Genomic DNA, 15,383 nt, shown 5'->3' with positions numbered 1-15,383 from the left:
TGGACTCAAGCAATCCTCCTGCCTCAGCCTCCTGGGTAGCTGGGATTATAGGCATGCGCCACCATGCCGGGCTAATTTTATATATATATATATATGTTTTTTAGTTGGCCAATTAATTTCTGTCTATTTTTAGTAAAGACAGGGTCTCGCTCTTGCTCAGGTTGGTTTCGAACTCTTAACCTTGAGCAATCCTCCTTCCTCGGCCTCCCAGAGTGCTAGGATTACAGGCATGAGCCACTGTGCCCAGCCAGATCTTTTTTTAAGCCTTTTAATTTTTATTACTCAAAAAAGCTTCATTTTCTTATTTAGCTTTCTGGTTCTGTGCCTTGAACACCTTCACAGTGATTTTCTGCTCCTCGATAAGGAGAGCACGCTTGATCCTGTTGCAAACACATTTAGCACACATGGAACCACCGTAGGCCCTGCTGACATGTTTTTTTGTTTTAGACAACCTCGTAAGAACTTTAGATCTCACAGCATGAATTCCTCGAAGTCTGCCTGGGCACAGGCCACATGCAGGTTTTGGTGCTTTCCCAACCTTCCTGGTATAAAGGTAAACAATTCTATCACCAGAGGCTGGGGACAGCCTAGTTTTGTTAGAGGCTGTGTTATAGGAAAGCCTAAGACAATATGTCAAAGGCTGGACCACTCTGAGGGCGGCTTCGGAAGAGCAGCCAGGATCAAGGAGTTTCTGAAGCTAAAAGAAGGGAACTTGCTCACCACCAGCCTCCCTCTTGCTCCTCTTACCCCTACCCTAGCTCAAAGGACTCCACCATCAGATTTTTAAAATTGCAAATATTAATATCTTTCTTCCTGGGACCCTAAAAAGCTCTTCATAAGATTCTGATGCAGCCTGTCCCCTGACGAGGTCTGGGGACTGCAGTTGCTAAGGGAGATCCCCATCTGTTACGTAGTGCATCAGGCACGAGACCCCCCACTCAGGGAAGACCCACATCAGCATAACACTAACCTGTTTCCTGGCCCATCAACTAGTCTATTGCCTGGCATCAGCATAACACTGAATCTATTGCCTGGTGCATCAACATAATAGTAACCAATTGCTGAACAGATCAACTAACCTACACCTGGTGCCCTACCCCTTGGACCACCTCAACTTAATAAAAGTGGGAAAAATCAGGTAGACTGGGCTCAGAATTTTGTGGCGAGGCCCCTCTGAGCCTGCCAGCGAATAAACTTTGATTCTCCAACTCTCTGTGTGCTGCTCGGTTTGTCCTTGGGACCACCCGCTGAAAACTTGCTGTAACACAAGCTCCCCTCTCTGTGGAAGATGCTCCTGGGAACTAGGTCCACCCCAGGATGGATTCCTGCTTACCTTGGAAGCATCTTTGCTGCCTTTTGTTCTGTGAAGCTTCCTGTAGCACTATCCAAGGTCGCTTTTCCTTTCATCACACGCGGTGCTCTGTGCGCTGTGTACGCATCAGTCTAGAGCAGTCACTTTACAGTAATGGGATTGGGGATTGCCACTTTCAGATGCCTCGCTGGTCTGAGAGTAGCTTGAAAGCAAGTCTTGCTCGTTGCGGCATCTCTGGCAGTTCAATGTGCTTGGCCCAGAGGAGACTGTTCCATACCGTTTACTGAATGAAGATGTGGAGTGACGATATCTGTTGGTTTAGGCAACTAGGAGGTCGTTGGTGACCGTGATCACTCTAGGAGTGCTCGCTGGGGACAGGCTTCCTGTGGTTGTACCAAGTGCTTGCCTAGTCGGGGAGACATGATGAATCCGACACTGTGCTCCCACCAACCCCTCAACATGGGCTCAGCCCAAAGGAAGGATGCCGTTTACTTACTGAATCTGCCACAAGGGTCATGATTTTATGTTTGTCATAGGGAGGGGCAGGGCTGCTGCATCACTCCCACCTCCTGAGACAGGAGTCAGTGTTTGGAACCCTATGGAGTCAATTCATTACTTTTTCTCTGTGAAGGGGGAAAACCTATCATAAAGAGAAATGAAGGTGCTGTAGGAGGGCCCTTATTGCCACGAATTTGGGAAATGTTCGAAGAGCCCGAGATGTCCACAGGCATCTCAAACTCCACACGTGCAAAACTGAAGTCATCACCTCTCCTGGGCAGACCTGCCTTCCTCCTGCGTTTCCTTCCACAGGTACACCTGGTCGCCAAATTGGGTGCCCTCCTGCACCACCCCCCTCCGTCCGCCCACAGGTCTTACTGGGGTCACGTCCAAGGCTGATCCCGCCCATACCCCTCCATTCTCCCACCACTGCCCTGCCTCAGTCCCTCAGCCCGTCATCCTACCTTGACTAGACGATGCCAGTCGCCTTTTACTTCCTGTCTTTCCTTACAAGTCCGTCCTCCAGATGCCCTCTAGACATCTTTCTGAAAACTGGATCTGATTCCCCTCCTGAAAACACTTGCATGTGCCTCCTTTACTCTCAGCTCACTGGATGAGTCCAGACTCTCTTGCTTGGGACACAAGGCCACTCCCGTACCAACCTACCATTTCTCAGAGCCTGCCTCTTCCAGCTGCACCCGCACGGGCACAGCACTTCAGCCACGGTCCCGAGCGTTCCCGGCTCCCGAAAGCCTCCTTGGCTTTGCACATGCTGTTCCTTGTGCCTGCACCGTTCCCCCTGTGTGCTGGACTCATCTCTAGATGACTCTGAGTCCCCTCCGAGTTCTCTATCCCTTCCCTGTGCAATGGTGCAGACTTTATTGTCACATTTAGTGTCCACATGCAATCATTTGCTCTCACTCCTCCGTGACAACTTGGCATCACGAAAGGTGATGTGTTGTTCATTTTTGTCTCCCCACCATCTATCCAAGCGTCCAGCAAAGTAAACCTTTGTTAAATTGAAAGTCTCTCAACCACCGCTGTATAATGGAATAATGTGCAACTACTAAGAAGGAGTTAGATCCACACTTATTGATTATAATTTCAGAGTGATATTTATGGTGCATCCCTAGTTTTTGTAAAAGATAGAAAAATAACTCTTTATATTTGTTTCGTCTATCTGAATATAGAGAAATGCATGGAAGAAATCCTAAGTATAATCCTTGATTACACCCAGTGAGTGAGGTTGGAGGAAGGAGGGAAGGTGATTTTCTTTATAACTCTATTGTTTGACTTGTCACAAAGAGCTTGTATTGCTTTTGTAAAATCAATTAGGCAAAATAAAGTAAGTGGTTGCTGGATGAGTAAATAGACTTCAGGAAAGAAGTTTTCAGAAAAGGAGGAGCACTGTTTCTGTTGAGCAAACCTTAAGAAAATCTGATGAAAATCCAAATGTGCAGAACGTATAATTAGGGTATTATTAGTCACCTTGTAAAGGATTGTTCTCTCCTCTAAAAAAATCTCCAAAGACTTCTTTTTAAAAGCCAGCTCCATTAAAGCTTTCACGCATTTGTTAACAGATCATTAACTGCAGAGCTTGACAGAGGGTGGGGCTGAGAAAGAGAAAGGTTTAGGAGTGGATGCCAATGGAAGACCAATCAGAAACGAAAATAAGCTCCATTGATACTATAGCGTAATTAATGGAGGAAATAATTACACCGAAAAAATACAAAGTTCAAGTAGATTCTCTGGAGAGAAGGCACCAGGCCAGACCACTGGATGGCCCAGCGAGAAGGGGAAGGTGCCTGGCTTCCTGGGAGTAGGGAGTTCGGGGCAGAGCTGTGGGCTCTAGAGCACTTTTACCAAACTCTGGCAGACACTATCTGGATCCTACATCTTACTGAGAAAACAAATCCTTTTCAGGTGTCTGCAATTGGAAAAGAGAGGTCTGTCGTGGTGGGCAGTAGTGGGCAGAGATGAAATATTTTTAAAAAATAAAAGAATAAAAATTAGGTACTCTAGACCTTGGCAGTCACTATGAAAACAGAAGAAACACCAAGAAAGTTGCATCATTAGAATGGATAAAGGCCTATCTCAGGCGTCCTCAAACTATGGCCCGAGGGCCACATGCGGGTGTTTTTTTACTTCAAAATAAGATAATGTGCAGTGTGCATAGGAATTTGTTCATAGTTTTTTTTTAAACTATAGTCCGGCCCTCCAACGGTCTGAGGGACAGTGAACTGGCCCCCTGTTTAAAAAGTTTGAGGACCCCTGCTTCAGTCTTTAAAGGGGGGAGACAATGAGAGCTACTGACTTGTGTTTAGTATTTCATAAAGGAAAATAAGTCAAGCAGTTTTGTATCATTGACTTACTAAAGTTCTTGTCACTAAAGAATAACTTTAAAAAGAAATATTCTGCCAAAACAAAGAAAATCAATCCATAGGCCTTTTGGGCTCCCACTCACAATTTTTAGTGCTAAAATCAGATTTCCAACAGTAAGTGCAGCCCGAGGGTGAGAGGAGGAAGGCAGGATGCGGCGTAACTGTGACTCCTCTGGATGACATGAAACAGGGACAGCTGAATTTTTCTGTAAAAAGCCAAATAGTAAGTATTTCAGGCTTTCTGGGCCAAGACACAAAATCAAGAATATGTAGTTACTTATCTAACAAAGAACAAAACCATTTTCCCCACAACTTTTTAAATTACTGATTTCAAAAACTTTATTTACGGGCCAGGCGCTGTGGCTCACGCCTGTAATCCTAGCTCTTGGGAGGCCGAGGCGGGCGGATTGCTCAAGGTCAGGAGTTCAAAACCAGCCTGAGCAAGAGCGAGACCCTGTCTCTACTATAAATAGAAAGAAATTAATTGGCCAACTGATATATATATAAAAAAATTAGCCGGGCATGGTGGCGCATGCCTGTAGTCCCAGCTACCCGGGAGGCTGAGGCAGAAGGATCACTCGAGCCCAGGAGTTTGAGGTTGCTGTGAGCTAGGCTGACGCCACGGCACTCACTCTAGCCTGGGCAACAAAGTGAGACTCTGTCTCAAAAAAAAAAAAAACAAAAAAAAAAACTTTATTTACGGACAGCACCATTTGAATTTCATAGTGTTTTCATGTGTCCTGGAATTGTATTCTTCAAAAATTTTTCTTCAACCATTCTAAAGTACAGAAAGCATTCTAAGCTCATGGGTCATACGAAAACAAGTTGTGGCCTGGATTTGACCCCTGACATAGAACACGTCTCGGTGGTATCAGGGGTTCTTAATCGGTCAGTGCCTTACCGAGTTCAAGTTGAGCTTGGGCACGATTTGGGAATCCTTCTCAACACAGCACGCTGCCAGCAGCAACCACAAGCTGTGGGCCAGGGCAGCCTGGTGGCTGGGCAGTAGCCACCTCCATAGCCACTGCTCAAAGGGTGATGAACTCGGGTATCAGCTGGGTGCTCCCTGCCCATTCAGACCTGGGTGCACAGGCTCAGTCCTGCACCCCCAGCCTCAGGAGAGTGTCCCTGGCAGACTTCCGCTGCTCCTCAACCAGCTTGCATGCGGGTGTCTAGCAGCGATTGCTTCTGCTGCACCAGGTCGGCTTACAGATTCACCTGCCCTCATTTTCATCATTGCCTCGAGTGGAATGGGGCATTCAGTTATTTTAATACTTTAAATATTTTTAAAGCAGCCCACAGAATGTTAATGGACATTTGGGGAGACAATGGCAATGCACAGGGCAGCAGAAGCAGCATCTGCTCAGCGTCATTGTTTACGTCATCGTCATAGCTAAGATGTCCAGGGAACTGACTTGTTTTGCCAGATGCTTTTCATATATTATTTCATCCTGCAATAGTCATTGGAAATGAGTTTTTCTTTTAACAATTATCTCATCTTACAGAAAAAAAAAAAAAGAAATTGAAGCTTAAAGAGATTGAGCAACTTGCCAATCACAGAGCTAGTGAGTGACAGAGCTGAATTTTAAACACAATCGGCCCCCACCCAGTGCCCGTGCTCTGCACGCGTCTCCCTCAACTGCACGTCAATTGAACAGCAGACATTTTTGTTCCTGAATGTCCTTTCGTCACCTCCCTGGGAATTTTTCTTGGCCAGACCACCTCGTGGGATGTCCTGGCTTCTCTCCATTTTCCTTGCTCCTCTTCTCGCCTGCGTCTTTCTCACCTCTTCTCCCAGATTGCTCTCATGAATTCTCAGAGCCTTGGTACAATTATTTAGGATAATTCAGCTCTTGCCAGCTCGTGCTCCCACCCTGAGCTCCAGCAGAAGGCTTTTTAAGGATGGAATGTCATTTTACGGGAAGAAAACACTGATCGGCCAGTTGGATGTGGAAACTAGGACGAAGTCTATAAGGAGAAGGTGGGTGAAATAAAGTACATTAGAAAATTGATGAAGTTTCTTTTCTTTGTGAGAGAAGGGGGACAGTGGATAGACAAGACAGGATGAAAGCAGAAAGGATGCAGGACTGCTGGGAAAAAGAGTTTGCTTTGCATGAAACTATTCAATAAGGTCTTCTACACCCAAAAGGGCCTTGTGAGACTACACAGAGTGTGGGAAGTCTAGAAATAAAGATTTCAATGGAGCTAGATGGCGGGAAGAGAATGTAAGTTCCCTGATAATTTAAAGAAGTTTCTGTAGACTTTCCATATTGAATTTTCAACACCGGACTTTCTACAAGGTGTGCTAATGTTACCTAAATCTTTGGGACCTGGGTGAATGTGCACAGTAAAGTGGGAGCCCCCAGAGAAGAGGATAATTCTATCTGGTGGGAAGTGGAGACTGTGGGAAGATAAATGTGTGAAGAGGGTGAGTTGATGGTTGCCTGGAAACCATATTTGAGAGGGGAGGGGGAGATTAAGAAGGGGCTGGAAAGACTGGGCTGAAGGTGGGAGATGCCAGGGCGCTGGTCGGGGTTCAGTTGCAGGAAACGGAGACCCCTCTAGAAATGTCACCCAGAAAAGAACACAATGTCGGGAATTAAGTTCTTTCAAATTATTTTGGAAGGGCAGATTATTTTGGAAGCAAAATGTGCTCTAGGCAGACCTCTAGGGATGAGCGACATTGCAGAGTGGCCCACGGGAATTGTACCTGTGTGCATAGAAGCTGGGAATCAGGAGACCACTTTCAGCACTGTAGATTTTTGAAAGAGCACCCCCCCCAAGCTGTGACAAGGTGCTGCTGTCACTGAAGTAGTAACTCTAGAGCTATGCTGTGCCTGCCCCGTCTACAACAGCAAAATGGGCGCAGTCCCAGCCCCGGCTCTCAGCCTCCATTGCGGAGTGACCACACGAGGCAGCGCCGTGTGTTTTGCTAGCAGACACTGGTGGGGAAAGATATCTTCCCCCTCATCCTGCCTTCCAGATTCCACACAAGTGCATCTTATGCGTGGACCCCAATCCTATTAAGAACTATTCCCTGCCTAGCCATAGTGGAGCCAGAGGCAAAAAGAAATGTCAGTAATACTGCATTACTTTTCATCTTTAAAAAATACTGCATGGACTGTATTTTTCTTGATTACTGAGTTTTTTGACGTCCCCATAAATCTTATGCCTGAGGTGCCCTACTTGCCTCGTCCTAGTCCCAGCCCTGTTAAGAACCCTAGCTGCAAGGGAGTCTTGGAAATGCAGTTTTTAGCTTTCCATCCTCGGCAGTGCTGAGGGCACAGAGGAAGAGGTCAGGATGGAGGCAGAGCCATCTGGCAACTTGGCTAGGGCTATGCAGCCCAGCTGCTTGGTTCAACACCAGTTTCAGTGTTGCTGTGAGGTGTTTTTTTTTTTTAAGATGTGACTAACATTTAAACCTTTGAGTAAATCAGATTACCACTTCTTAGTGTGGGCAGTCTCATCCCATTAATTGAAGGCTTTGAGAGAAAAAAACTGAGGTCCCCCCCTTACCCCTAAGAGGAAGGAATTCTGCCTTCAGATTGCCTTCAAGCCCAAGACTACATCAACTCTTGCTGGATTTCTGGGCTACCAGACTGTGCTCAAATTTGTCTGCCCCCACCAATGTGTGAGCCAGTTCCTGAAAATAAATCTATCTCTATCTCTATCTCTATCTCTATCTCTATCTCTATCTCTATCTCTATCTCTATCTCTATCATCTCTGCCTATCTGTCTCTCCCATTTGGCTGTTTCCCTGCAGAATCCTGACTAATGAATACACTTGGAAGTGGTGGGAGAGGTGAAGTGCCAGCGCAGTAGATCTACCACTACTGAGTAGAAGGAACAGTACTGGGTAATAGTTTCCATGTAGATGGAGGGAAGGAGAGAAGGAGGCTAAATTGATTCCCAGGTTCCCAGTGTGGGTGACCGGCGGGTGCCCCTGACCGCGATAAGGAAGACAGATACAGCACCAGATAGCTCCATGGGAAAACAGAGCACGTGTTCGTCATCTCTGGAAGACGTGGACATGTTTCAGCTATGTCTCAGTGCACGAGATCCACCCTGTGTATGTCACAGGTTGGTTGGCTGGGACAAGTAATTTGGTCATCTGCTTGCTTATTCATTCATTAAGTGTTTATTAAGTGTGTACCTTGTCAGGTACTACTCTAGGCTTTGCAGATACAGTGGTGTATGAGGGCTGAGGTGGCTTCTTTCGTGATGTTTCCATTCTAACTCAGGGAGGTATGACACACACACACACACACACACACACACACACAGAAAGGGAGCGATTTCAGGTGGTGACACGTGCAGTGAGGACTAGGAAACAGGGCAGTGTGATGGGAGTGGCAGGGGCGGGGGCTGCACCTGGAACCCCATCCCAATGTAGGGCACAGATGGTCTAGAGGAGGGAGGCTGAGCTGCCCCATGTGTGACCAGCTGGGATGAGAGAGGAGAACCCCAGCATATGTGACAAGTTACTAAAGGGGAACACAAGCAGAACGTGAATTGTCTGTAGAGCTGTCTTCCTTCCGATCTGTCTGTTCAGGCTGCTATAACAAAACGCCGTAAACTGGGTAGCTGCTAAACACACATTTTTTTCTGACAGTCTGGAAATGGGGTGCTGGCAGATTTGACATCTGGTGAGGACCCGCTTCCTGGTTCACAGATGGGGCCTTTACCCATGTCCTCATGTGCTGAAGGAGTAACCTGGTCTTTCTTGAGCCTCTTTTACAAGGGCGTTAATCCCATTCACGAGGCCACCACCCTCCTGACTTAATCACCTCCCAAAGGTGCCACCTCCTAATACCACCACCTTGGGGGAGAGATTTCAACATACAAAGCTGAGGGGTGCACAGGCCATGGCAGTTCCCCACACTGAAGAGGAACAGACAGCAGCTGAGTGAGCCTCTGTGAGGGTGAAGGTGATGCCTGTGGGTTGTTGTGCTCCCAGCAGTGACACAGTGTCAGGCACGTGGCAGGTCCTCTATAAATATTGCATGAATGAATGCATGAAACCTTTGGCTGAAGGTGGAGGGACCAGCCACTGCAAAGCCAGGGAGCCTTTGCATTTGGGTGATTTCTTCACACTTGGGAGAAGTACTTGCTTCCCTCTGTAAACCCCAGAGTCTCATGGATAGGAAAGGGTGCTGGCCAAATGGCTCCAATTTTATCTCCTTGACTTCAACATTTGCTGTTCCCTGTGGGACTGTGATTCACTTTTAATGCTGGGAATTCTAGGAAGACGTCATCAAATTCTAAGGCAGTAGAAAAGAGCAGTAAGGCAAGGGAATGTAAGAACAAGCTGTCAGGTTTCCATTGTATGCTTTTCTGGTCTTTCTAGAAGGTGCTGGCTCTGGTACCACATACTGTTCAGAAGGATCGCTCATTTCCAACCTCTAAAGATGAGCACAATTTTAGACAACATGACTCAGCACTAGGCCCATCTCTGCAAATCGGGAACAAATCTTACTTCCCTTCCATGCTGAAGCTTGTGTTTGTCATTGAGACAGCACTGCCAGATTTAGCAAATAAAAGTACAGGACACCCAGTTAAATTTGAATTTCATGTAAATAACACAGAATTCTCTGATATAAGTACATCCCAAATAACACATGTTCTGAATGTTGCACGGAACATACTTACACTAAAAATGATTTGTTGTTTATCTGAAATTTACATGTTCTCTGGTGACCCTACTGAAGATCAGGAAAGAGATTTTAGCTCTGCCACTTGCACCGGGCCTTTGCACTCTGTGCCCATCTCGGGTTCCAGCCTGAGGCCTCCACACCCCCCTTGGGGTTCTAACAGTCCCAACAAATGCCTGAAATCCTCCTGTATTTATCTGGACTCTTCCCACCTCCATTTCCACTCACAGAGGGATCCTTGCTTGTCTGGACAGGATCTCGGTATCTGAGCATGCCATCCACACTACAGCACTCACACACCCCGTCACGGCTTTATCCGGTGGGCACACAAGAGCTTTTCTTTGGGGATACAAAGCCCAGCTCCCCCAGTCATCTCGCTGAAAAGTCCTGAGGACAGTAAAGCTTCACGATCTATAGGGTAGATATTCAGACAAGAACTCTTCAATTTCTCTTACATATCAGAGGATTAAATAGTCAGCCAACCATAAGACATGCCTAGCAGCTATTCTCAACTCTGTTTTAACCTGTTGAACTCCAAGTAGCAACTTCTGTATTTTTATCTTTGGTTACATTTCATTCGAGGAAGTAAGTCTATAGGGCAGTGAGGTTAAAAAGAAATAACTGGCCGGGCGCGGTGGCTCAAGCCTGTAATCCTAGCACTCTGGGAGGCTGAGGCGGGTGGATCGTTTGAGCTCAGGAGTTCAAGACCAGCCTGAGCAAGAGCGAGACCCCCGTCTCTACTAAAAATAGAAAGAAAATTATCTGGGCAACTAAAAAATATATAGAAAAAATTAGCCGGGCATGGTGGCGAATGCCTGTAGTCCCAGCTACTAGGAAGGCTGAGGCAGGAGGATCACTTGAGCCCAGGAGTTTGAGGTTGCTATGAGCGAGGCTGACACCACGGCACTCTAGCCTGGGTGATAGAGTGAGACTCTGTCTCAAAAAACCCAAAAACAATAATAATAAAAAATAACTAGCAACTTTCAAGAAAACAAGCTAAAATAAGCACCTGTGCAGTGATTATAAAAATATACAAATTTCCTTTGCTTGTACCGGTCATGTTGAAGCCCACACATTTGTGATGTGTTTGCATGTGATGTTGAGCCACACACTTTTTTTCCACTTAACCTTTTGGGTCAGATCTGCTAGATTTCCTCCCTCACCCACCATGTGATGGGTGCAGGAGTTCTTGCTTTTTCGTGTTGAAGCAGAGTGATAATACTGTTTAACCCTTGATTCAAATAGTATTAATATAATGGATAATGGCCACATGCACTGGAACGAAAATTGTTCAGAGATTAGCCTAGTTCTTTTTTTTTGTTTGAGATAGTCTTACTCTGTTGCTCAGGCTAGAGTGCCGTGGTGTCAGCCTAGCTCACAACAACCTCAAACTCCTAGGCTCAAGTGATCCTATTGCCTCAGCCTCCCGAGTAGCTTGGGACTATAGGCATGGGCTACCATGCCCGGCGAATTTTATATATACATATATATATATATATACACATACATATATATATATATATATATATATATATATATATATATATACTTTTAGTTGTCCAGCTAATTTCTTCCTATTTTTTCAGTAGAGACGGGGTCTTGCTCTTGCTCAGGTTGGTCTTGAACTCCTGAGCTCAAACAATCCTCCTGCCTCGGCCTCCCAGAGTGCTAGGATTACAGGCGTGAGCCACCATGCCCGGCCCCTTAGCCTGGTTCTTTTATTAACTCTGACTGTCTAGGCGACGTTTGAAAGTAACTCTAGTCACCTCCCTTTCTCCTTGGTGTAAGTGGGTGCGAAATTTTGAGTGCTTCAATAGATTGAGCTCTTCAGTGTGGACAAGGAGCTTGTCTTGTCCGCCGCTCTATTAGTTTGCTAGGGCTGTCATACAAAACACCACTGAGTGTCCCAAGCAACAGAAATGTATTTTCTCACAGTTCTGGGGGCTAAAAATTCAAGGTCCAGGTGTCAGCAGGCTTGGTTTGTTCTGCTGTGTCCTCATGTGGCCCCTCCTCTGTGCATGAGCTCTTGGTGTCTGTGTCCAAAGTTCCTCTTTTTAGAAGGACACCAGTCAGTTAGATTAGGGCCACCCTACAGGAATTACCTTTTTTAAAGGCCCTATCACCAAATACAGCCACATAGGGGCTTCACCATATGAATTTCAGGGAACACAAGTCAGCCCATAAGAACCACTGATGTCCAACAGCAAATTTAGTGCGCAGCCCATGGTAGACAAGAAATGCGTGTTAGGGCCGGGCGTGGTGGCTCATGCCTGTAATCCTAGCACTTTGGGAGGCCGAGGCGGGCGGATTGCTCAAGGTCGGGAGTTCGAAACCAGCCTGAGCGAGACCCCGTCTCTACCAAAAATAGAAATAAATTAATTGACCAACTAAAAATATATATACAAAAAATTAGCCGGGCATGGTGGCGCATGCCTGTAGTCCCAGCTACTCGGGAGGCTGAGGCAGTAGGATCACTGAGCCCCGGAGATTGAGGTTGCTGTGAGCCAGGCTAATGCCACGGCACTCACTCTAGCCTGGGCAAGAAAGTGAGACTCTGTCTCAAAAAAAAAAAAAAAAAAAAAAAAGAAATGCTTGTTGAACTAATGCAAAAACTTTGACCCTGCCATTGGCGAGGTACGTTTACTTAGAGCTTCTTGTTCATCCAGAGCATCAGATTTTTAAGCTCCTTTCTACCTACACACTTTCCTGGTAGTTGATTGTGTCATGGAAAGTAACCTGGCCCTGATACAACAGTGGTGACACTTTGCCTTCCACGGACATGAGGCTCCTCGCTTGCAGACACAGAGCCTGTCCCTTGCATGCTGTTGCCACCTGCCCCACACGCAGTGGTGGCCGAGGCTCCCAGCTGTCATTCCCCAGCCCTCCTTTCAGCAAATGCTTGACTCGGACATCTCAAGGTTTCCTTTATTTCCTTCAGATTGGGGGGAAAAAGTAGAATCTGCCAAAGATCTCCTGCTACTTGTCTGGGGGAGAATGGGAACCTCAACCACCTACCCATTCATTGTCTGAGCTTTGCTCTACCAGTCTTTCAGGAAAAGGACAAAAAAAACAAGGCCCCAAAACTTTGATCCCTGGGGAGGTGAAGCGGAAGTTGATCTTCACCATTAAATTTTTTTATAGACAGCAAAGTCCATGCTTCCACCTGCATCCAGAGCACAGAGGCAGCTGGCAGAACAAAGCAGCAGAGAAAAATAGCTGGCCGGAGTCTCTGAAATTGCCTGTGTACAGGTGCAGCTTGTTTTTCATCTTGGTGGCAGCCACTAGTGATTGACAATGTTTTACCCAGAGGACTTAACCCTTTTTTCTCCTTCATGAACCAAGAGTCGAGTCTCATGGTTTAGAAAACAAGTCCTGCCCCTCTGCACGTTCTAAAGCAATTCAACCGAAAAGGATGGGAACTGTACTTCCAACCAGTGTTGCCTGCAGCGGAAGAAAAAGCTAAACAATTTCAGAGAAGTTTTGGAAAAGCATCCCTAGGCCTCTCTGTCCACGTCAAGGCTGGGGCACTTCTTTTTTATCGACAGACACCCAGATGGAGTTGGCATGTGACGTTGGCATGGGGCATCTCTGGGTGTCGCGTCCATCTTAAACCACCTGACCTAGGAAACCAGTTCCTGTTTGCTGCGGCTTTTTCCCCTCACTATCAAACGAGTGACTTTAGAGGGTAAGCAAGCAGCAGAGAAGAGACACAGTGATCCAGCCCAGTTGAAAAACTTCCAAAGACCGGAACTGGGCAGCCAGCTGGTCCTGTGCTATGTTGCTCACCATTCCCGCAGGTCTCGCTGTGTCTCACCTGGGTCACTTTTGCTATCTGACGAGTCCCCCAGAGGTTGAATTAGTGTGGAGTCCAGACAGAAGGGCCGTGGCAGAGTGCTCTCTCTGGCAGTCTTTAGGGAGCACTCGTGGGGGGATGAATTGAGGGATCACATGGGGACAAGGGCAACCTTTAACAAAGGGATAAGCAAAAATCCTAAGTGTTGCAGAAATAGCTCTCCCAACTGCCACAAGAATTGGACATTTGGAGAGAGGCCAAATGCAAAGGAAGAATTGCCTCCTAAACAGTGAGCCCTCCTTGTGAGAGGGAAGTTTGGGACCAGTGCAGGGGAAGGCCCCAGAGCTGTGGGGTGGATTCTTTAGCTTCTGGTGGGTTCTCTGCGGACTTGGCAGGGTCCTGGGCAAAGGCAAAGAGCTTGTCAGGCAGGGGTCAGCTTTGCGGCCCAGAAGGCTGCTCTTTCTGGTAGGCGTGCTATATAGATCACCTCTTAGCACAAGGAACCTCACTGATGAACATTCTTGATGATTTAAATGCCTGGAACATACCATAACGTAAGCACAGAGCATGACCTCAATAACTCATAGCCATGAAGCAATGATTTGACGTTTGAGTGGAAAAAAATGACATGCAGAAAACTCTGACACTTCCTTTGACAGGCTTAGTAAAATTATCACACACGCCCTGCCAGGGAGCTTCCCACTCTGTGTCTTTGGCCTTGACATGGCCTTTGAAATGAGTCCATGCTAGCTAGGTTGAAGGCATTTGTCCAGATGTTAAGGTCTCCACACTCAAACCAGTTAATCTGGAAGTAAAATAATCAAAGGAACTCTGTGGCCTGGAAAGCAATCTATTTCATTCATAAATCACACCTTTTGTATGAGCCTTGATGTATCTATGTGGCCCAAGACTACTGAATTTAAAAATTTTGAGTTTTCATTAATTGTTTTGATCTTAGACGTAGATAACAGCTGCTGGCGATTGTGCATGAAATAAAATACCGAGATTACATGGGAATCATAGCCTTGGCACCGTGGTGATAATCTAATGAGGCAAAGCTTGGATGCATGTCAACTTAATCAGAACAATAGGTGCTGTCAACCAGACAGAGATACTGTGGGGAGCAATGCCTCAGGAATACGACAGCTTCGGGCAGGTGGCACACCTCCTGGACATCTGGGCCTGCAGCGGGCATCTGGAGTATGCTTCTGCTTCAATCGAATTCCTGAGAATAACTCCCAAAGTCTCCTTCAGTATTCACCTTTTGCACTTGCAATGATGCTACCACTGCCATCTGGAAGCAGAGAACTCACAGGCCCAGAGCGGTCCCTGGCGAAGCTGAAAGCTGGGGATTTTCTTTTTTCCCTTTGGCTGGTCCATGAGGGAGACACTACACACATTCGAACAGATCTGTGCACAAGGGGTTATAGTATGCTCTAGACTTTGGATATTCTTGGCCTTGAAAAATTTTTTTTTTTAAGTTTGTAAAGGTAATTACCATTGTTTACAGTACTGAGGGCAAAACCCCACCCCGGGCTGCAGGCCAGGGGATGTCAGAGTCAGTGCAGGGGCCTGAGCCAAGTCCAAGACAAAAGTACGATTATGCTCACCTAAAGCCTCACGCTGGTGGGGGTGGGATGAAGGAAACACCCACGCAAAGCGGAGGTGTGTGCAGGGAGGGGCTTCCTTTGAAGTTTTGCATGCATCTTGTAAACTTTTTCCTCCCTTGGAGCTGGGAATGAAGATTC

General features: G+C 46.6%; 1 protein-coding gene across 1 annotated transcript; it reads right to left on the bottom strand.

The window, feature by feature from the left end:
• Positions 1-301: 301 nt before the first annotated feature.
• On the bottom strand, positions 302-1,829 carry LOC105857220 (large ribosomal subunit protein eL34-like). The gene is made up of 2 exons (XM_076003564.1): positions 1,809-1,829; positions 302-697 (listed from the first exon to the last, which is right to left on the bottom strand). The coding sequence occupies exons 1-2, from the start codon at positions 1,827-1,829 to the stop codon at positions 302-304; spliced, it is 417 nt and encodes a 138-aa protein (XP_075859679.1).
• Positions 1,830-15,383: the final 13,554 nt, after the last annotated feature.

This window comes from Microcebus murinus, chromosome 5, assembly GCF_040939455.1.
Source record: "Microcebus murinus isolate Inina chromosome 5, M.murinus_Inina_mat1.0, whole genome shotgun sequence".
Taxonomy (NCBI): Eukaryota; Metazoa; Chordata; class Mammalia; order Primates; family Cheirogaleidae; genus Microcebus; species Microcebus murinus.
Note: the sequence above shows the minus strand (reverse complement) of the source record. Positions and strands in the feature narration are given on the sequence as shown.